At 40.7% G+C, this 23,280-nt stretch overlaps 2 protein-coding genes and 1 long non-coding RNA gene across 5 annotated transcripts in view; 2 read left to right on the top strand and 1 right to left on the bottom strand.

Moving 5' to 3' along the window:
- Positions 1-2,631, top strand: part of abhd3 (abhydrolase domain containing 3, phospholipase) — a 103,926-nt gene extending 101,295 nt beyond the window's left edge. For both annotated transcript variants that reach the window (XM_043688236.2, XM_043688230.2), the window contains one exon: positions 1,247-2,631. In XM_043688236.2, coding sequence (XP_043544171.1) covers positions 1,247-1,425 — 179 coding nt within the window. In that variant the 3' untranslated portion in view covers positions 1,426-2,631. The remainder of the gene's footprint in view (positions 1-1,246) is intronic.
- On the bottom strand, positions 1,024-23,018 carry LOC122549050 (uncharacterized). Of its 2 annotated transcripts, XR_006311392.2 has the most exons (4): positions 22,289-23,018; positions 13,341-13,461; positions 11,204-11,294; positions 1,024-1,410 (listed from the first exon to the last, which is right to left on the bottom strand). It is a non-coding gene; the product is annotated as an uncharacterized LOC122549050 (long non-coding RNA). The 2 variants fall into 2 exon arrangements; XR_015757002.1 differs by lacking the exon at positions 13,341-13,461.
- LOC122549046 (N-acetyltransferase ESCO1-like) overlaps positions 22,287-23,280 on the top strand; it is a 42,782-nt gene continuing 41,788 nt past the window's right edge. Inside the window, exon 1 of the mRNA XM_043688228.2 lies at positions 22,287-22,490. Within this exon, the coding sequence (XP_043544163.2) occupies positions 22,447-22,490 (44 nt within the window). The 5' untranslated portion in view covers positions 22,287-22,446. The remainder of the gene's footprint in view (positions 22,491-23,280) is intronic.

Raw genomic sequence — 23,280 nt, 5'->3', positions numbered from 1 at the left:
GCAACATCCTTGTAAATCTATTCTGAACGCTTTCAAGTTTCACAACATCCTTCCTACAGGAAGACCAGAATGGCACACAGCATTCCATAAGTGGCCAACCAATGTCCTGTATAGCCGCAACATGATCTCTCAACTCCTATACTCAATGCTCTTTCCAATAAAAGAAAGCATACCAAATGCCTTCTTCACTATCCTGGCTACCTGCGACTCCATTGTCAAGGAACTATGAACCTGCACTCCAAGGTCTCTGTTCAGCAGCACTCTCCAAGACCTTACCATTAAGTGTATAAGTCCTGCTCTGACTTGCCCTTCCAAAATGCAGCACCTCACATTTATCTAAATTAAACTCCATCTACCACTCCTCAGCCTACTGGCCCAAATCTTTGCAGATTGTACTCTGATGTAATCTTCTTCGCTGTCCACTACACCTTCAATTTTTGTGTCATCTGCAAACTTACTAACTATACCTCCTATGTTTACATCCAAATCATTTGTATAAATGACTGAAAAGAAGTGGACCTAGCACCGATACTTATGACAAACCATGGGTCACAGGCCTCCAGTCTGAAAATGTGTCTAAGTAGACTTTGGGCAGGTTCAACAGACCCAATTGTTATAAAACAGATGTGGAAGCTAAGTCACATTTCTTGATATAGCTCACCAATGACATGGTCTTTAAAAAAGGCAGATGCCTCCAACAGTGGAGTTACTTGCTAAGTCCTGGTGAGGGCGACAAATGGAGCAGTATCAACCAAAGCCAATAGCCATCAAAACTGTTCTTGAGGAGAGTAACTTTAGGGCAATAGGTTCTGCGATTGCATTGTGACGTAATAGTTCACAAATAATACATTAATCTGAAATTTTACTTCCCCATTCTTTAGAATTAAGGAGTTAACTCATTTATTTCAAACAGATTAATTTTAAATAAAATACCAAATTTCTACATACTCATTAGCTCATGGAAGTATTTCAATAGTTCAATGGTATTCAAAGAACTGAAGCAAAATTAACTTTAAGTATGTAATTAATTTGTAGAGCCATTAATTTTAGGATTATTTTTATTTCCATTGAATTGCAATGCAGTGATTTAAAACAGTCATGTATGTGGAAATTATTTGTTATTACATTAAAGTTGATCCCATAAGCATACCACTTCAGTGGGTTTCACTATTCATGATTGTCTCATTTGTTGAATTGATTGCACAACTTTCATGCATGACTGTTCTGACATTTGTATTTCTTTCAGCCATACCTATGCAATCTGCCAAACAGAATCCCAATGTTGCATTATTACTAACTGCACATGGTGGTCACATCGGCTTCCTGGAGGGGATATTTCCTCGATGGGCCACTTATATGGACAGAGTCTTCAAACAGTTTACACAAGCTGTCTTTGAGCATAGAGATGAGCTGAAAAATACATAAATTTTGAAACTCATCTGTGTCAATTGTTTCACAAATTTACTGTCTAAACTATGGAATATCTCAATAATAAGTATATATTTGAGCATATTGTAAAATACACATTTACTGTGTCATCACACATTTAAAACTGACTATCTGTCATTTGGTTTTGTCCAGAGGTTAAGAAAAGGTTGAATAGCATAGTGAAGACTATTTATTGTATCCAGACTAAATCTCAATTTATACTTGGATTACTTCCTTTCATGTGAATTTTTTTGTTAATTTGAAATATTCAGATTTTAGTTTTATATCAATTTCTATCTATTGCTTCATCTTAAATGTATTTGTTCATTTTTGTACACTCAGTTGGCACAGGACTTCTACAATTAACCACATTATTGATGGTAAATTAAATCCTCAGGGCTATTATTTAACTAATGGTCCAGTGCTTTAAGTTCATTTTTTTCTCAATGTACTTGCAATTCATAACATAATTGAATTGCTGAGAAGAGAATGCATTTGCACATAAGTTTAACATCTGTCCAAACAACCAAGTTGGTAGCACTTAACAGCTTATATCTAAAGCGAAGGTAATGATATAACATATGAATGAAGAAGAAGCACAGATACTTCTAGAGTAATAACCTTGCCTCAAAAGCAATGCAATAAAGCACAAATATTGCTGATGAATTTTATTTTAACTCTTGATTAATTTACTTTTAAATCACTAATCTACTTTGACTATGCCGAGGATATATTCCTTAAAAACTTGAAAATCAAAAGAAATCAACATTAACCTAAGCTAACAGTGACTAACTCTGAAGTGTGTTTCAGAACTGTAACTGTGACAACAATAGATTACTGCCTAAGCTATAGTATTTACACAGTCGGTGCTATTGAGTTTGCCGTGTGTCGTCTGTTGAGAAGGTCCAAGACTTACCACGATCTTCCAGTACTTGAAGTACAAAATAGATTGTATATGATACAATAGGTAAAATATGTAATTTTGTTTCTAAGAAAACTCTTCAACAGCTAGAAAATAAATTTTAAGATATTTACTATATATAAAAAATAAAATGTTATCAACTAAGCATTGTTTTCTTATTTAACAAATAATACAAATTGTAAAGTAATTTACTGTTTCATATTTTGGATTATGGATTGGTCCACTAGCTACAATGGTACAGCTGTTCAACCATTAATTAAAGCATCCTAGTTGAAATGTGACCTCTATTCCATATAAGTGTTTACTTTTATTATTGCCTATGGCTGTTTGAAATTATCATTCAATTTGCAGTTTGAATATAGTCCAATGCTGAAAAGGCAAACCATTGCTAGCCCATCTCAGAAACATTTTTTCATATTATTTGGTCTCTGCTGAAAGTAAAAGTGCAAGGTGGCACTGAACTTGCCAAGTGATTCTCAGAGAAAATCCTTATTAGTTTCTGAAAGTTTATTAAATCTATTATTACTGCATGCTAATCCCTTATGTGGCACCTTGTCAAAAGCCTTCTGAAAGTCCAAGTAAACCATATCCAATGGCTCCCCCTTATCCACTCTACCATTTACATCAAATAATTCCAACAGTTATATCAGACACAACTTCTTTTTGTAAATCTATGCTAACTCTGTCCAATGCTATGACAATTTTCCAAGTTCTCTACTATTACATCTTCTGTACTTCTGATGGCAAGCTAATCTACAATTTATTCTTTTGTCTCCGCTTCCCTTCTTAAATAGTGGGGCAACATTACGTACTCTCCAATTCATAGTAACTATTCCTGACTTTAAAGAATTTTGGGAGATGACCATTAGCATATCTGCTATTTCTAGGACCACTTACTTAAGCACTCTGGAATGTGGCTTATCAGGCCCTAGGGATTTATCTATCTTTAATCGCATTAGTTTACCCAACACCATTTCCCTACTGAATTTAATTTCTTTCAGTTCTTCTTTCCCATTTTTCTCCCATATTTTTGGGATGTTATTTGTATCTCCTTTTGTGAAGAAGGAAATAAAGTATGTATTTAATTAATCTGCCAATGCTTTATTCCTCATTATAAATTCCTCTATTTCTGACTGTACGTGACCTATATTTGTCTATACTGATTGTTTTTACATATCTATGGAAGCTTTTAATATAAATCTGTTGCCTACAAGCTTACATTCTCATACTCCATTTTCCCCCACTTAATCAGTCTTTTTGTTTTCCTTTGCTGGAATCTAAACTGTTCCCAATCCGCAGGTCTGTTGCTTTTTTGGTCAGTTTGTTCGCTGTTTCCTTGGATTTAATACTACCCCTAATTTCCCTGTTAGCCGTGGTCTGACTACATGCGAGCCTGGAATGGATAACTTTTGCAGTTCATCCATGCACCTTTTAAATGTTTGCTGTTGCCTATCTACCATCATTCCTTTAAATAACAATCCCCAACTTATGATTTAAAAAGTCAAAGAAACTAAGAAAAACAATTTATGATAACTAGTTCATTACTCATACTATTACAAACTCCTTTATTTAAGTTCAGGACGCTAGTCTCAGAAACAACTAATGTCACTCACCATCTTAACAAAAAATCCATCTTATTCTGGTTACATTTCCCTAATTGCACAACTAGATTGTCAATTATTCCTTCTTTGTTACACAATACTCAGTCAAGGGTGTTCTTTTCTCTTCTTCATTCCTCAACATATTCATTCACAAAAGTATCTTACATGTACTCCAAACACCTGGCTATTTAGTTCCCATTCCTGGTCACCCTGCAGACACACATCTGTAATATATTATACTTTTGTATTAGATCTACTTATGTATTTTATTATAAATATTCCACACTTAAAGGCCTTAAAGCTTGGCTTTTTAGTTCCTGTTCTTTTAGATCTGCTCCCTGGATATAACTGCAGAACTTGCAGAAAGCCTAATTACTGGGAAACATTGTGAAGAACAAAAAAAATGGTGAATATGTTAGCAGAGACTGATCAACAGGGTAAATGAGAAGGAAATCAAGCCATCCATGGTCTGGAAAATGGTGATGGGTTTGAGAACACAAAGGCATAGAAACCACAGAATTTCATAAAATGGCTAGATGTGACAATTTCCAGAGAAAATGAAATTCGCACGGCTATTCAGATCAAAAAGACGGTGGAAAATAAGCACACAACCATAAATCTGAAAGTGAAGCTTGATATTGGAGATCACTATCCAACTCAGATTGTATCAGCATGCCTTTCCTGAAAATGTGAAATAAATGCTTATCTAAAGGCAGATACTCAGAATTGGGGGAGTTGAGATTCAACAATGAGCAACTCAAATCGGAAACACAAAATGAAAAAGATGGTCATTATTTTAGTCATTACTGAACATTCTACTATGGTAAGCAATTGTGAAGAGCTACAGCTTATCCCAGTAAATTTTGAGGTGAAGAAGGTGGCAAAGGGTTGAAGGTATAACACACTGAAAAATGGGCTTTGATCAGAAGCAAGGAAGATCTGATAAAAGTGTATTTTGATGAGATGCTTGGATGCTTTGAAGGTTTTTGTACTGCACTGTATTGATCTAGTGAAGAAACCAGTGATTTATCTAGTACCAATAAAACTTAGAGGAAAGCCTGATAACATCTTCAATCAATGGAAGGAAAGAAAGTGATAATCAAACTTACAGAGTCTGCAGACTGTGTAAATTCCATTGTGATAACTGGAGACAAATGGGCTAAGAATTTGCCTGGAGCCCAAAGGTCTTAAACATTAAAGAGAAATCAATTCCAACACTGGAAGAGATCAGACTAGCAATGTCCTCTCACAGCCACTCTGATGTTCCATGCATGGCAATCGGTGTTGGTTTGCTGATTGCAGCATTAGCTTCCAGACGTTGTTGCCGCGGATGGGACTCAGAGCCCTGCACAGCCAGTAAGAAAATTAGAGGGAATGCTACTCATCAGCACTGGCAAGAGCACATGTTTCCAGCAAGCTTGACACCAAAAATGTGTTTCTGAAACATGCAGATTGATGAAGAATATTTGTGTTGACAATATTCAAAACATGAGGCATGATATAAACTGGAAATGGCTATACTTGGCTAGAACCCAAGACTAATAATATTCTGAAAATGTGGGCTTGAATCCTACCATGCCAGAAGGTGAACTTTGAATTTTTTTTTTACGAATTGGATTGAAAAGCCTCATGGCCATCATGTAACAACTGTCAATTGTTGTAAAAATCCATCTATGTTCAATAATACCTTTTGGACAAGGAAGTCCACCATCTCTGCTTGATTTGACTATGTTTCTCCAAACCCAGAGCAATGTGATTGACTCCTAACTGTCTTCATCTAGTCAATTAGGGATAGGCAATAAATGCTGACCTAACCAGTGAATTAACAAAAATCATTTGGTAGGCACAAATATCCATGCCTACATTTCACCTTAAAATGAGTCAGAAAGGGTTCCAGCAGAAAAGAAACAAAAGATACAAAGGATATAAAGTTGTAGGCAGCATAGTTGATTATTCCTAGCTATGCATTTGGAATAATTCATGACTGCCTCTAGGTGAAGCCATGGAATCTGGAAAGTTGGGATCAAGCTAAATGCCAATTTTATTGTGTAGGTCACAGATTTACCGATCTTTGGAATAGCATATGTAGAATCCTGAAATAAACGAGGTTAACTCTTCAATATGATGTGGTTGTGCCAATGTTGGACTGGGGTGGACAAAGTTAAAAATCACACAACACCCGGTTATAGTCCAACAGATCTATTTGGAAGTACAGTGCTTTCAGAGTGCTGCTCCTTCATCAGGTAAATAGTGGGGCAGGATTGTAAGACACAGAATTTATAACAAAAGATCAGTGTCATGCAATTAAAACAATATATTGGACAAATCCAGATTGCTGTTAAGTCTTTCATCCTTTAGAATGGGTTGCATGTTTTGGTTGATTAATATATAAATCTCAGAACTTCTTATTAGTCACATTCTTGAGATAACTTTAGGTTTTATTTTAAAAAGGTGACATCTCAGCTCAGACAGTGTATTAAAGGTGTGAGATTAGCATCTTGACTCAGACTGGTTCTATTTCCAAAGTGGGAATTTATAAAATGTTATATGGATTACTGCCTGCAGGTTGTGTGTTTTTGAACAAAAATAGAATGTAACTGCAATTACAATTGTGCAAATGCAAATTTACCCCATAAACTTGTATATGTGAGGGAGAGAGAGAGAGAGAGAGAGAGAGGGGGGGGGGGGGGTGAGTATGTGCACACACTCACACACACTCTCTCTGTCTCTCTCTCACTCTCTCTGTCTCTCTTTCCCCCCTCCCCCTGACATGCACACACACACACGCATATAAGTCTATAGGGTGAGTTTGCATTTGCAGAATTGTATTCAGATACATTCTATTTCTGCATACATTCACTCTCTCTCCTCCCTCCCTCCTCACATGCACACACACACATACACAAGTCTATGGGGTGAATTTGCTTTGCTCAAAAAGTACACAACCTGCAGGCAGTCAATCCATATAACATTTTATAAATTCCTACTTTGGAAATAGAACCAGTCTGAGTCAAGACTAGGATACAGACTCTAACCTCACACCTTTAATACATTGTCTGAGTTGAGATGTCACCTTTTCTTTTAATAAAACCTTAAATTATCTCGAGAATGTGACTTAAAAGAAGCTCTGGGATTAATGAACAGAAACCTGCAACCCATTTTAAAAGATGGAAGACTTAACAGCAATCTAGATGTGTTCAATATATCTTTTTAGTTGCATGACACTATGATCTTTTGCTATATCTTCTGATCCTGCCCCCCTAGTTACCTGATGAAGGAGCAGCGCTCTGAAAGCTAGTACAGATACACAATCCTTTATCCAAAATGCTTGGGATCAGCTGGTTTTCGGAATTTGGAATTTTTTGAATTTTGGAATAAGTGTCAGTTTGATTGTGAAAGTTTTAAAAATCTTACTGAATTCCAGACTCACAGTGAGTAATACAGGCCCTGAGACAGAATTGAGGCCTGCCAGTGCTGGGCCACCTCCCCCCAACATCGCATCTGAATGACATGCAGCGAGTGGGTGTGAAGTTGGGTTAATTGTTTGCACGCCAAACAACCTTGTTAATGAGGAAAGAACTTCACGAAGAAACCTTCAGATTTCGGAGCTTTTTGGATTTCTGGTAAAGGGATGTCTACCTCTACTTCCAAATAAATCTGTTAGACTATAACCTTGAGTTGTGTGATTTTTAACTCCGAAATATAAAGCATACAAGTCAAGAGAGAGTTGAGAACGTACTTACAATCTTTTTTTTAATAAAATGTGGCATGTGGGCTTTGCAGGTTGGCCAGCATTTATTGCCTGTCCCTAGTTGCCCTTGAGAAGGTGGTGGTGAGTTGCCTTCTTGAACCGTTGCAGTCCACCTGCTGTGGGTTGACCCACAATGCCATTAGGGAGGAAATTCCACGATACTGACCCAGTGACAGTGAAGGAATGGTGATACATTTCCAAGTCAGGATGGTGAGTGGCTTGGAGGGAATTGAAGATGGCGGTGTTCCATGTATCTGCTGCCCTTTGTCCTTCTAGATGAAAGTGGCCGTGTGTTTGGGAGGTGCTATTTTCAGATCTTTGGTGAATTTCTGCAGTGCATATTGTACATAATACACACTGCTGCTACTGAGTGTTGGAGGGAGTGAATATTTGTGGATGTAGTGCCAGTCAAGTGGGGTGCTTTGTCCTGGATGATGTCAAGCTTTTTGAGTTTTGTTGGAGCTACACCCATCCAGACAATTGGGGAGTATTCCCTCACACTCTTGACTTGTCCACTGTAGATGATGGACAGGAATTGAGGTGTCAGGGGATGTGTCACTCACCACACTATTCCTAGCCTCTGACCTGCTCTTGTAGCCACTGTGTTTATGTGGCAATTCTAGTTGAGATTCTGATCAAGGTAACCCACTGTCGACAGTGGGGGAAATCAGTGATGGTAACTCCATTTAATTTCAAGTGGAGGTGGTTAGATTGTCTCTTATTGGTGGTGATCATAGCCTGGCATTTGTGTGGATATTGTCCAGATATTGCTGCATTTGAACATGGACCGCTTCAGTATCTGAAGAGTTGCCATTGGTGCTGCACATTGTTTGTGAACATCCCCACTTCTGATTTTGTTGCTTACAGGACTTATGTGGGCAATTTTCCACATTGTCAGGTAGATATCATTTTGTAACTATGCTGGAACAGAATTTTAGTGGAGCAAGTTCTGGAGCACAAACCTTAAGTACTATTACCAGAATGTTGTCAGGGCCCATAGCAGTATCCAGTGCCTCCAACTGTTTTTTGATATCGTGGAGCGAATCAAAATGGCTGAAGACTGGTATCTGTGATGCTGGCGACCACAGAAGGAGGCCAAGATGGATCATCCACTCAACACTTCTGGCTGAAGATTATTGCAAATACTTCAACCTTATCTTTTGCACAAATGGGCTGGGCTCTTCCATCATTGAGGATGGGGATATTTGTGGAGCCTCTTCCTCCAGTGAGTTGTTTAGGTGTCCACCATTATTCATGACTTGATGTGGAAAGACTACAGAGCTTAGATCCGATCTGCTGTTTGTGGGATTGTTTAGCTCTATCACTTGCTGCTTACTCTGTCTGGCAAGCAAGTTGTGCTTTTTAGCAGTTTTACCAGGTTTTCACCCCATTTTCAGGTATGCCTGGTGCTGTTCCTAGCATGCCCTCCTGCACTCTCCATTGAGAAAGTGAGGACTGCAGATGCTGGAGATCAGAGCTGAAAATGTGTTGCTGGAAAAGCGCAGCAGGTCAGGCAGCATCCAAGGAGCAGGAGAATCGACGTTTCGGGCATGAGCCCTTCTTCAGGAAAGATTCCTGAAGAAGGGCTCATGCCCGAAACGTCGATTCTCCCGCTTCTTGGATGCTGCCTGACCTGCTGCGCTTTTCCAGCAACACATTTTCAGCTCTGCACTCTCCATTGAACCAAGGTTGATCTCCTGGCTTGGTGGTAGTGGTTGACTGGGGTGCATGCCGGGCCATGATGTTACGGATGGTGCTGAAGTACAATTTTGCTGCTGTTGATGGCCCACAGTACCTTATGGACTCCCAGTTGAAATCTGTCTCATTTAGCACAGTGATAGTGCCACAGAACACAATGATTAGATGTATGTGCAGCCAGCAGATTGGTGAGGATGAGATCAAGTATTGTTGATTCCCTTACCATCTGCTGCACACCCAGTCTAGCAGCTATGTCCTTTAGGACACAATTAATTTGATCAGTACCACTGCTGCCAAGCCACTCTTGTGATGGACATTAAAATCCCCTAAATTGTGTGCGCTTGCCATCCACAGTGCTTCCTCCAAATATTGTTCAACATTGAGGAGTTGAACAATTCATCAGCAAAGGGAGGGCAATTTGTGGTAATTGGCAGGTTTCCTTGTCCATGTTTAACCTGAAGCCATGAGGCTTCCTGCGAACTAGAATCAATGTTGAGGACTCCCAGGACGACTTCCTCCCTGTATACCACTGTGCTGTCACCTTTGCTGGGTCTATCCTGCCGGTGGGACAGGACATATCCATGGATGGTGATGGTGGTGTCTGGGATATTGTCTGTCAGGTATGATTCTGACAGTATGACTATGTCAGGGTTGCTTGACTAGGCTGTGAGTCAGCTCTCCCAACTTTGGCACTAGTTCCAGATGTTAATAAAGAGCAGGGTCAACAGTGCTGTTTCTGCCAGTCTTTTCTGGTTTCTGCTGCCTGGTGATCCATCCAGTTTTAATCCCTTGAGACTTTGTAGAGATCGATACAATTGAGTGGCTTGCCAGACCAGTTCAGAGGGCAATTGAGAGTCAACCATGTTGCTGTGGATCTGGAGTCATATATGGACCAGGGCAGGTGAGGATGGCAGATTTTTTTCTCTGAAGGACATTAGTCAACTAGATGCATTTTTCCAATAATTGACAAAACTTTCACGGTCGTCTGTAGATTCTTAATTCCAGATAGTTTTTCATTGAATTCAAATTTCCAAATACTGTGGTGTGATTCAAACTCAGATTCCCAGAACATTAGCTGAATTCTGAAGTCTAATGATAATACCTATAGGCTATTGCCTTCCATGCTATTTCTATGTAGCTCCAATTCTATCCTCCTTCTCTGAGAAACTACAGGGATCTATTTCCTGAAATGAAAGCCAGAAAGATTACTGGTAGCAACAGCTCACTGCTTACTTCTATAGGCCTTCATCCAACTCCATTGTCACCACCAATCCTATTAAAACTCCATGAATACTATTCTCTTCCACGCTTCTTTGATACAAGTGGACACCTGCAAACCAGCAGCTTCACCATATCATTATGACTGCTTTTGGAACAACTTACAAATTACTTCAGCCTCTCATTAAATCACTTAAGAGCTCAGGAACACTAGTGCATTGCATGCTTCTGCCAGATCACTTCAGCCACAGGGACACACACATATCTCATCAACTAAATAGGATGCATCCTATGCTCTTAGCTTTCTTTCCACTGATTTTGAGGTTGCCAGCCTTTCTAGTTTGCAATTCTTTTTAAGTCATCAGTTCTTCAGTTTTAAATTACAGTCTGCCAGCCTCTCTTACATGTTTTTTATTTGTGCATAGGCTTTTCAGTGGTTACTTACAGGATGCCAGCCTCAAAGGCTGAAATTGCTATTTAGTGCAGAGAGGGAGGTAAGCAGCTGCTCACCATTCAGAGCACTAAACAGTAAAGTGGGTGGATATGTCACTTTGCGACATCATGATACATTAATGTCATACTTACAGCATACTTGAAATAAATGACCATGTCTTCCAGGAAGGAAATTCAGAAAATTGAGAGGTCTTCATATAACATATTGAACCAACAACAGCACCTACAAATAAAACATCCTCCGTGACTCACACATATATGGTCTTTCTGTGTAATAATAATCCACAGTTCAAAGCCAAAGCAACAGAGCTACCATTCTTCCACAACGTATTATGATCCCAGCTGATGGTACTACTGGATAAGATAATCTTGGGCTAAAACGTGGCTTGATGGATCATATACTTACTTCATTTTTGTTTAGTTAGTTGATGTGATGTGATGGTTAGTCACAAAGACATATTTAAACAAAGTTGCAAATATTCTTAAACAACAGGTTTTTAAACAAAATAAGCAATAAAATATACAAACTAGCTAAATATAGAAGACAGTTAGCAAGAATTAAAACACACAGCAAAATAAAGTTCCCCTGTTTCCTGATCCTAATGGTACTCAAGACCAGAGAAACTGCACTCCTATCCCAACTCTGTAGAGTTCTACTTAATTGACTCCAAACAATTTATTTGCTATGGACAGCCATTCATTGAATCCTTTTCAAATCTATCAACTTGCACTTTTCATAAATCTGCGTGCCTAAGTTCTAATAACCTGCAAATTTTTAACTAAACTTTCCTCACTTGGAATTTCACATACTAAACCCATCCGCTCTGCTGAACTCCCTGAACTGCTCTGAACTCCTCCTAGGACAGAAACTAAACGTTTTTCTAAACTCAAACCTGGCGTCTCTGAACCAAATTAAGTATAAATTTATTTAATTCTAGATCTTCTGAACTAAAAACAAAGCCAATTACCTTAAATGTTTACCTGAACAGTCCTAAATTGTCTGACCTCCTTATCAGAAAATCCTGTACAAGAGTCACCAACATCCATGTAGTTCTAATCTCAAAAAAATGTCAAAAATGTTAAAGGTCTAGTGGGGAGATGGTGTATATAGTGTTTTTGAAAGGGTTAATGTTTATGTGAGATTGGCTCCATTCTATTGACATCACACACATTATGTGGGCAAGACAAGGAGTCCTCTTGAAACCTTTGGAGGGAAACATATGCTTCTGTATGAGTTCCCTAAAAAACTAGTATTGAGTTTTACTTACTTAAATTTAGGGGCGGGGGAGGGGCATTAGGCAGTAATCAACATGTTTCCATATCCATATTTGGCAAGATGAGACTTCATGGGGTCCAGTGTTAATGATAAGGACTTCCGGGGCAACTCCCTTCCTGTATATCACTGTGCTGCCAATCCTGCCAGTAGGACCATGCTTAGAAATGGTTATGGTCGTGGGTTGGACATTGCCTAAAGTGGCCTAGCAAACTATTCATTTCAAGGGCATTACAGATGCAACAGAAATGCTGGAGTTGTTGGGGATGTACATATCACATGAAAGAAGAAATCTAATCTAGCAGCAATATCATTTAGGACTCGGCTAGTTTGGTCAGTAATCGTGCTGCCAATCCACTTAAAGATGGACTTTGAAGTTCCTCGCCTGGAGTTCGTTCTGTGACCTTGCCAGCCTCAATGAGAACTCCCTTGTGGCACAAAATCCAGAAGTCAAATCAATTCTTCAATTCAGTTGCAATCATAGATTCAGCGTTTTATCATCAAAATCTTAACACATCACCACTGACAGCAGCTGCCTTCAGGTTAATACTTGTGCCATAATGTTTCTGTGATTTTATAATATTAGACCTGTACGTTTTGAGGTAAATCTCTCAACCTCACTAGACTGGGAATAGCAGTGAAGAAGGTACAGTAACTGAAACAATTGTTGCCTAGAACATCCTTCTATAACATTTAGATTATCCTAACAGAGAAGTCCCAGAAGTTACGGTTTTACTGAGTTATGCTACTTCTTGCACACTAAAATTTCCAGGGCCAACTGCCTGAAATCCTTGATAAAATAGGCAAAATTTAATTACAGTTGTGTCTAAATTCAAAATTATAACAATGATGAATTTATATGATTACAATAGGTTTCTGATGGCTGAAAGATGAACTGATAGAAAAGGTACACAACATCTTAACAATGAAACCGATAGTCTTAGAAATGTGAATCATACTGATCATTAGAAGTAGGTTTCTCCCATTGTCACTCACTTAATAGAGGACTAGGGGGAAAATTGAATTTTCTTTTTGATCAGAGGGGTGTTGCAAGGTTTTCACTGAAACTTTCCTTCATCAGATATATTTCTGAAGTTCCAGAGCTAGTTTCCTGTGGCTGTGTAAAACAAAAAAACAGGAAGAGGGTTAACCATCATATGTGTGCCAGCTGAGAAAAGAGCTACATTGTTTATTTCCATTGTCCAGTTCATGTGCATTAAAATTTAACTATGTCATGCATCACTGGGGTAAACCACTGGAAATCAAGACCCTGCAATTTCTGGAGGCATCACTAAACTTAAAGATTTTTAAAAGTATAGAAAATTCCCCAATTTTCCTGTCTTTTAGACCCAGGTTGACAGACAGCATGTATCATGTTTCTGTATCTAACAAAAATGACTAAATTAGAATTCCTACAGTGTGGAAACAGGCCCTTCGGCCCAACAAGTCCACACCGACCCTCTGAAGGTTAACCCACCCAGACCCAATCCCCTACCCTATATTTACCATTGACTAATAACCTACACTATGGGCAATTTAGCATGGCCAATTCATTTAACCTGCACATCTTTGGATCGTGGGAGGAAACTGGAGTAACTGAAGGAACCCCACGCAGACACAGGGAGAATGTGCAAACTCCACACAGACTGAGTCTGGAATCGAACCAACGTCGCTGGCGCTGTGAGGCAGCAGTGTTAACCACTGAGCCACCATGGCACCCCTAATATATTACAAGTATTGCAATTATAGCTACAGAAACCTAATTATGAACTCTCAGTATATAACTACTAGTTAAAGCTGTGCATTACATGATCAAACAGATCAACAAGAAAAAAATGATGGGTGTTGTGGGCAGAGGGAAAAAATAGGAAAGTAGTTCTTTTTCACAAGATCTGCTGAGGTGATTATTCTGTTGATCAGAGCTGCTTCTCAGGTTCATTCTCCAATGCTTCCACTGGTTCGCAGGATGCACAAGGTTACTGGTTCACACTTTTGAAAGGTCTCTGATTCATTAATTAAAAGTTACAGCATACAACAATTGCTTAAGAAAGAATAAACTGGATTTCTTCAGGCATAAACTGAGTTTTAATTCAGATAATAGAAAGTGCTCCTGAACTAAAATAAAACAAAGAACTAAAATTGATGTGGAGGCATTGGTGTTGGGCTGCGGTGGACAAGGTCAGAAGGTACAATTATAACATTTAAAAGGCGTCCGGATGGGTACATGAATAGGAAAGGTTTAGAGGGACATGGGCCAAGTGCTGGCAAATGGTATGAACGAGTTGGACCAAAGGGTATGTTTCCACGCTGCACATCTCTGTGACTCTAAGTCACACGATACAAGGTTATAGTCCAATAGCTTTATTTGAAATCACAAGCTTTCAGAATGTCACCCCTTCGCTTCACCTGATGAAGGAGCAGTGCTTTGAAAGTTTGTGATTTCAAATAAACCTGTTGGCCTATAACCCGGTGTCGTGTGAACTCTTATGTTAACCTTGCTTTTGTGGGGAGATTCAAGATGGCGGTGACCCAGCAAGTCTGAGTCTGTAGTGCTCTGCCTAAGACTCGGGCAAAGTGGGGCACCCTCCTTCACCACACCTTTTAAATCATTTAAAATAGCTTTTGCCCAGCATACTTGAGCAGTTTGGTGTTGTTCTTAAAATGACTAAGGGCAAAAATTCCCGCAGTTTGCAACAGGCAGAGACCCCTCCTGCAGCAGCGGAGATGTCCGTGGCCACCTCAGGGGACTTACCTGCGGAGGCGAGCCTGATCTCCGGGATCAACAAGCTGCAGAAGAAGATCAACGCCTTCATTGAAGAAACCAGGTCCAGATGGGAGTCGGTCTCGGTCGTGCTGCAAAAGCATGACCGAGAAATTGAAAAACTTGAACAGCGGGTCTAAGGGGTGGAGCAAAAGGCCACGACCTTGGAGACTGCTGCCAAGTTGGCCATGGGCCGGGTCCGGGCTCTCGAGCACCGAATCCAGACCTTGGAGGAGCACATCGAAGACATCGATAATCAGGGCCGTTGAAAAAATATTCAGTTGCTGGGCCTTTCCGTACGGGAAGAGGGAGGCCAGCTTGTAGACTTGCTGGAACAATGGCTCCCACAAATATTAAAGTTGGAGTCCAGACCCAGGCCAGGTGAGGGTGGAGTGGGCCCACCAGGTTGCTGTACGCAGGCCCGGGTCAGACCAGCGCCCCCTCCCGGTTCTATTCCGGCTCCAATGTAATAGAGAGAAGCTAATGCTCCTGGAAGCCTCCAGTGTCCTGGGAAGGATTCCATGGCCATGATGCACAAGGGTTCCAAGATAATGTTATTCCAGGATTTTTCTCCATCCGTGGTCCGCAAGAGGAGGGCATTCGATGAGGCGAAGAAGAGTCTAAGAGACCTAAATATCCAATAATCCTTGCGTTACACAGCAACGCTGCGCTTCAGTCACAAAGGATCCGTATATAACTTTGGATCACTGGAGAAGGCTAAAGAATTCCTGGACTCTCTTAGACTGTGAGACTTAAACTGTTTGGATAACAATTTTATTTTGCCTCCCCCGGTTTACCTTTTTCATCTCTTTTCTTCATTATCTTCTCTGGGGGGGGGGGGGGGAGGGGGGCTTATTTGTTTTTCGCTATGTGAATTTCTTTTACAGGTCGTGCAGCTTACTCAATTTGTGTGGGATGGAGGTTTGTTTGGTTCTACCTTCTTTTAGAGCGGGGATTTTTTCTGTCATTTTACTTAGTTTTCTAATAATTTCTGGGATTGTAACTTTGTAGTTTTATATATTCATATTTTGTATTATGCTTGCTAAACACACCCACGTGTTGGTGTGGGGGTGGTGGTGGGGGGGGGGGTGCGCGGGGGTCACTCACTGTTAACTTTGGTTTCATAGAACTCTCGAATTTGTCTACTCCATTTTATAATGTCTGGGCCGAGGGCAGGGCACTAGTTAGGAGAGGTTATGGTGGGGTTATTGACAGGTAGTTATGCCCCCTAGGAGCAAGAGGGAAAATCTCCTTCCAAATGTGTTTTGTATTGTTTTCTTTACTTAGGAATAGTTTTTAATTGTGTTGGTGGAAATGTCTTAAAGAATTTTTGCTTTTGTGAATTTTCCATGGTCTTGATTCAAGGTGTTTTGGGTGGGGCTCTTCCTCTTGGGGGATCTCGGACTTACCTGGACAATCATGGCTAGCCATTCGCTTAGGTGGTGCACCTGGAATGTCAAGGGGAGTAATTCACCAATCAAAAGGACGAAGATATTCTCAAACCTCAAAAAAGATAGGGTTGATATAGCTCTTTTACAGGAGGCACATTTACTTGACAAAGAGTACTTAAAATTAGATTAGATTGCTTACAGTGTGGAAACAGGCCCTTTGGCCTAACAAGTCCACACCGACCCTCCGAAGAGCAACCCACCCAGACCCATTCCCCTACATCTAACACCATAGGCAATTTAGCATGGCCAATTCACCTAACCTGCACATCTTTGGACTATGGAAGGAAACTAGAGCACCCGGGGGAAACTCACGCAGACATGGGCAGAATGTGCAACCTCCACACAGGCAGTTGCCCAAGGCGGGAATTGAACCCAGGTCTCTGGCGCTGTGAGGCAGCAGTGCTAACCACTGTGCTACCGTGCCACCCAACAGGGTGGGTTTGACCAGGCTTTTTTCTCATCTTTTAGTTCAAAAATTAGGGGAGTAGTTATTCTCATTCAGAAGAATCTTCCCTTCAAAATCTTAAGCCAGATAAAAGATGAATCTGGACGGTATATACTGTTCAAAGCCTGAATATATGGAGAAGAGTATGGAATTTTGAATCTTTATTGTCCCCCGGCACACCCCTTCAAATTTGTAATGGAAGCGTTCTCCAAGTTAATGGCTTTTGGGGCCCGCCATGCAATTATAGGAGGATATTTTAATTGTATTATGGACTCAGAGACAGATAGGATACATTATGGGTGTGTCTCTCAGATCTAGACAATTGGTGGATCTGAATAAGGAGCTAGGGCTAGTAGATGTGTGGAGGTGCCTTCACCCCCAGGGCAGAGACTTTACTTTCTATTCTAACCCACACAAGTGTCATACTAGAATTGATATGTTCTTTGCTCCCTTGACCCTTTTGAATTTCATATTGTCCTGCAAAATAGGTAATATAGCAATCTCTGATCATGCCGCAGTATATATGGAACTTAAGACTAGGGACGATGGGACAGGCCCCAGCCATTGGCGTATAGATTCTTTCTTAATGAAGGATAACAAATTTATAAAATATTTTTCTCAGGAACTCAAAACCTTTTTGGAAATTAATTCAGGTACGGCCAGTAACCTATTGATGATGTGGGAGACCATTAAGGCTTATGAGCAATATGATCATCTCATATTAGCGACCCAGAAAAGACAAAAAGGAGAACAACAGTGCCTGCTCGAGGCTCACTTGAAGACAGCGTATGTTGATAGGCCCTCTATTACTAAGCTACAAAGGATCACAGCCCTTAGGACAGCCTTGAACACCGCACTTACCCAAACAGCAAAGAGGGAAATATTATTTGCAAAGCAAAGATTATATGAATTTGGCGACAAGCCTGGCAGATACCTTGCATATCGTGCTCGGAAAAAAAGGCTCCTCAAGCTATCACGTACATTAGGGAAAGTGCTGGTACTCTGACTTGTGATCATAAAAGGATCAATATAGCCTTTAGAAAGTTTTATTTTGAACTGTATAAATCACAGGACTGTGAGGATAGAACTAAGAAGATGGAGTCCTTCTCTAAAAGCTCGGCCTTTTCGAACTTGACCTCAGAGCAGGTGTCGATCCTGAATGCTCCCCTGACAACCTAGGAAGTACTTGACGCAATTAGACAGCTTCAGAGTGGCAAAGCGCCTGGACCAGACAGATTCCAGGTTGAGTTTTATAAAGAATTTATAGGGGAACTGACTAGCCCACTTACAGACATGTATAATCACTCATATAGTCATGGCTGCCTCCCGCCTTCGTTGAGAGAAGCAAATATTTCTCTTATTATTAAAAAAGGAAAGGCCCCAGAAGATTGCTCATCATATAAACCAAATTCCTTGCTAAATGTGGATTTTAAAATCCTTTCTAAAACTTTAGCATGAAGATTGGAGGGGGTCTTACCATATATCACAAATGTGGACCAGATGGGGTTTATTAAGGGCCGTAGATCAACTAACAATATTAGAAGGGTCTTAAATATGATACAAGCCTGTCAACAGGGAAGAATACCAGGGCTAGTTGTCTCCTTGGATGCAGAGAAGGCATTTGATCGGGTAGAATGGTCATATCATTTTTACACACTGGAAAGGTTCGGTGTCGGAGAGGTATTTTCTAAATGGATCTCAATATTATACAATAACCCCAAAGCAGGAATGGTTTAGGTTCGGATAGCTTCAGTGTTGGTAGGGACTGTCGTTAGGGATGTCCGCTCTCACTATTACTATTCACGCTAGTAATCGAACCACGAATGGAAGCTATACGAACCAACTCTAACATAGTTGGTTTGGTTAACATAAAATCACTCTCTATGCAGATGATGTCCTCCTGTTCTTAAGTAATCCTCTAATATCCATGCCCTGCTTAATTCAAGTAATCAATGTATTTAGTATGCTCTCAGGCTATAAAATCAATTTTATGAAATCGGAGACCATGCCTTTGGGTGGTCTTGCCAGTATCTCCAATTTATCGTATGGATCTTGCTTTCTCTTTCGGTGGTCATTGGAGGGTTTTCTATACTTAGGTATTTATATCACCACAGTATTTGGTGGGTTGTGTAAAGCTAATTTTGTACACCTACTAGAGAAAATAAGGCAGGACCTTCAACACAGGGGTGATCTCCCAATAACTTGGTTAGGCAGAGTAGCTCTAGTTAAAATGAATATTCTGCTTCATTTCCAATATCCTATGAGAATGATCCCTCCGATGTTGCCGAGACTGGTGTTGCATAAGCTACACGGCTGGCTTGGTTTCTTTATTTGGAATCACAGACGGCCCCCTTATCAAATTTAAAAAGCTGCAGCTTCCACAGGCAAGGGGAGGACTGAATTTTCCAGACTTTAGGAGGGATCAGTTGAGCTCTTTATTATGCTATATAGCTGATTGGGTCTCTTCTGACCCACAATCAATTTGGTTAGACATTGAGACCTCCCAAGCAAAGTGTCTCCATGTCATTCTTTTATTGTTAGATAAGATGAGAGCTATTGTGCACTATTGCAAAAACCCTATTGTACTAAACACATTTACAGCCTGGAGGATAATGCGGCAAGATGAGGGTAACCTACAAAAAACCTTTCCTTATACTCCTATAGTGGGAGCATCGGGTTTTCAGCCAGCGCTGACAGATGCTACATTTAAAACCTGGAGGTCCAGAGGTATCTCCTGCTTGGGGGACCTGTTTGATGGGGAGGTTATGATGCCTTTTGAGCAGTTGCACCAGAAGTTTGGACTACTTAATGGAGACCTTTTTCGGTATTTCCAAATACGAGATTATATACAGAAGAAGACCACATTATTAGACAGTTCCTACAAATCAGATAGGGAAAGAAGACTGCTATGGCCAATGGGTCAACCCTCGGTCAGTACTCTTTATCACTCATTATATAATGAGGTATCGAAAGACATGGAACGACTGTTTAAAATATGGAACCAAGAATTGGGGTTAGAAATCTCTTTAGAAATGTGAGAGGACATCTGGGAAAATGCCAGAAAAATCTCTATTTATAATAGAACACAAACTATTCAATTAAAGATACTCCATAGGGCTCATATAGCACTTGAACAACTCGCAAAATTTAAGGCAGGAACAGGACACAGTGGTTAGCACTGCTGCCTCACAGCGCCAGAGACCTGGGTTCAATTCCCGCCTCAGGCGACTGACTGTGTGGAGTTTGCACGTTCTCCCCGTGTCTGCGTGGGTTTCCTCCGGGTGCTCCGGTTTCCTCCCACAGTCCAAAGATGTGCAGGTCAGGTGAATTGGCCATGCTAAATTGCCCGCAGTGTTAGGTAAGGGGCAAATGTAGGGGTATGGGTGGGTTGCGCATTGGCGGGTCAGTGTGGACTTGTTGGGCTGAAGGGCCTGTTTCCACACTGTAATCTAATCTAATCCCCAATGTGTCCTAAATGCAATTTAAAAGTGGGTACTCTCACGCACTTTCTATGGACATGTCACAAAATCTGTAGGTACTGGGACAGAGTAGCGAATGCTCTGACAGAGACCTTGGAAACAGAGATTAGATTAGATCCAGTGTCTCTTCTCCTGGGCTTTTCAAATTTTCCCTCCCTGGATATGTATGGGAGGAGACTATTTTCCATTCTTTCCTTTTGTGAAAGGAAGAATATTTTAGTGAACTGGGTAGCTGAAGGCCTTCCAGGACTTTCAAATTGGCACAGGTTGATTATAGAATATATCCCCCTTGACTTCCTCATGAATATGGTGCACCAAAAAACTGAATTATTCTATAAAATGTGGCAGCCCTTTCTGAACTATATCGCCACAGATATTTTGGCCATACTGTCAAAGGCTTTTGTCTGGCAGTGGTAGTGGTTCTGGCTCGTCCAGGGGACCCCGGGAGGAGGAATCCCGTATAAATTCGGGTTTTATTATGACTTGATGTTAATTCACTTTGGGTATGCACTTAATTATTTTGTTATTTTTCGCTGGTAATGTGTGAGATCCTATTTCATATTTTGTTTTTTGTAGGATAGATTAGTAGTTAGTTGGATTTTTTCCCCTTTTTGTGTTTTGGTTATTATTTTTTTTCATATATTTAATTGTATATTAGTGTTTATACTTGTTTGTATTACTTTGTAATTTTGTAAAAAATGTTTAAAAATTTCATTTTGTTTCAATAAAAATACTTATTTAAAAAAACCTTGCTTTTGTGCACCTCCTGTGCAGCTGTAATCTTGCATGCCTCTAGATGAACACAGTAAGCCAGGCAGCATCAAGATATGCAGAAGTCGACGTTTTGGGTGTAACCTTCTTCAGGACCTTGAAATGTCAACCTCTGCAGCTCCTGATGCAGTCTGGTTTGCTGTGTTCTTCCAGCCTCCTGCCTATCTACTTTGGTCTTCCAACATCTGCAGTTTTTTTTTTGCCCCTCTCTGTCTGAAGTCCCTTGTTTGTTATGAACCACCTGTACTGCTCGCACATTAAAACTTTTTTACTGCACTTACATACATGTGACAACAATAAATCAAATCAAATTAGGCACTCTGTTCTATTAATTGGGTTCTAGCAGTTCTATTTTCAATTACCAGCTTTCTTAATCTGATGTATTACCCACATTATTTTACTTAAAAGTCACACAACACCAGGTTATAGTCAAACAGGGTTATTTGGAAGTACTAGGTTTCGGAGCGCTGCTCCTTCATCAGGTGGTTGTGGAGGTTAAGCTCCACAAAGTAGAGAGAATCTCCAAAAAGATTGCACATAGCGACCGTTAACATCCAAATAAACCTGTTGGACTAAAACCTGGTATTGTGGGATTTTTAACTTAATCCACACCAGTACAACACCAGCACCTTCAAGTCATGGCCACATTATTTTGGCATCTATTTGGTATTAAAGAGTGCGAAGACACAACATATTCTCTCCGTTATCAATAACGATTAAAAATTCTAACTAATACTTCGTGTTTTTGACCAAGGGTTCGTAGGGGAAACCTGTGCGTTAACTCATCTTCTCTAGCTGCTGCTGTGGCCACTGACTTATTGAATGCTCCCAGCATTTTCTGTTATTCTATATATTATAATCTTGGTGCTCAAGTTCGCGTACGCTTCGAGGTCTCCTTGGTAATCCCTCCAACAGACCTCCACGTGCCAGGTTCCCGCGAGCCGCTCCCATCACGAGGCCTGGAGACCCCGCCCGCGCCCCGCCTCACGTGACCCACAGCCCACGGGCAGGTTGCGCCTGCGCGCCAAGGGACTTACGTCGGCGTCATGTCTCCAGCGGAAAATGCGTGCGGCCTGGAGCTAGAGGCTGGGGCTTTGGCATCAGGGCCTGTGGCTGGGGATGTGACAGGCTGAGGCAGCAACTTAGATCGAAATCCGACGCCGTGTGTACAGTTTCGCTTTTCATTATCCAGAAAATGGCAGCGCGGAAGCGGAAAGCGGCCTCGAGTGCGGAGCCTGGGTGAGTATTCGGTTAAAGGTTTGGCCCGGGGACAAAAGCGAGAGGCCGAGCCTGGAGAGAGGGTAAAATAATGAAGTTCTTGCTGCTCAGGGTTCTCATCCCCCTACTTCAATGGGTGGAAAGGCCACTGTTTGCTGCAGCTGGTGTTGAGGTGAACCGGCACCGCCATCTTGCAGTCAGTTTCCGCTTCCGTCTGCACTCCTCGTTTAACACACATTCCCTTCCTAGTATTCAAGTTTTAAATTAATCAAATCGTATGGTGCGAACCGAAACCTCCTTTATAACCTGGAAAATATTTTATTTTCCGACTGCCAGCGTATTTTTTTTGAGGAGCTGTTAACGGATGAGAAGAATGGATGTCAAAGTGTTGCTATCGATCCCATCCAGTGGTCTTTTTGAAATGTTCCTCATGAATTTCTGAAGACAGCAAGACTTTCTGAATTACCGGTAATTAGACTGGACGGGAGGAACGTGTATTCTACTAACGCTTAAATGATTTGAATTTGTATCCCAGTCATCGGAGCAGGAGTGGGCTATTCAGCCGTCGATCCTGCTCAGCCGTTTAGTTTCATCCTGCCATGTTCATATTCCTTCATGTAATTAGTTTTCTTAAACCTGCTCAATGTTTGAGCTTCCACAAAGATGCACACTGGGGTTGGGCTAAATAGTTCTGAAGATTCACCATCCTCTGAAGAAATTCCTCCTGATCACATTCGTGTATGCTGATCCTTATCCTGAGATCACCCCTGGTTTTAGATTTGCCCGCTTGGGAAACATCATCTACTGTCAG

This window comes from Chiloscyllium plagiosum, unplaced genomic scaffold (genome assembly GCF_037043375.1).
Source record: "Chiloscyllium plagiosum isolate Xiang-an unplaced genomic scaffold, Cpla_swu_hap1 HiC_scaffold_4, whole genome shotgun sequence".
Classification (NCBI taxonomy): domain Eukaryota; kingdom Metazoa; phylum Chordata; class Chondrichthyes; order Orectolobiformes; family Hemiscylliidae; genus Chiloscyllium; species Chiloscyllium plagiosum.
This window is presented reverse-complemented; position numbering and strand designations above follow the sequence as displayed.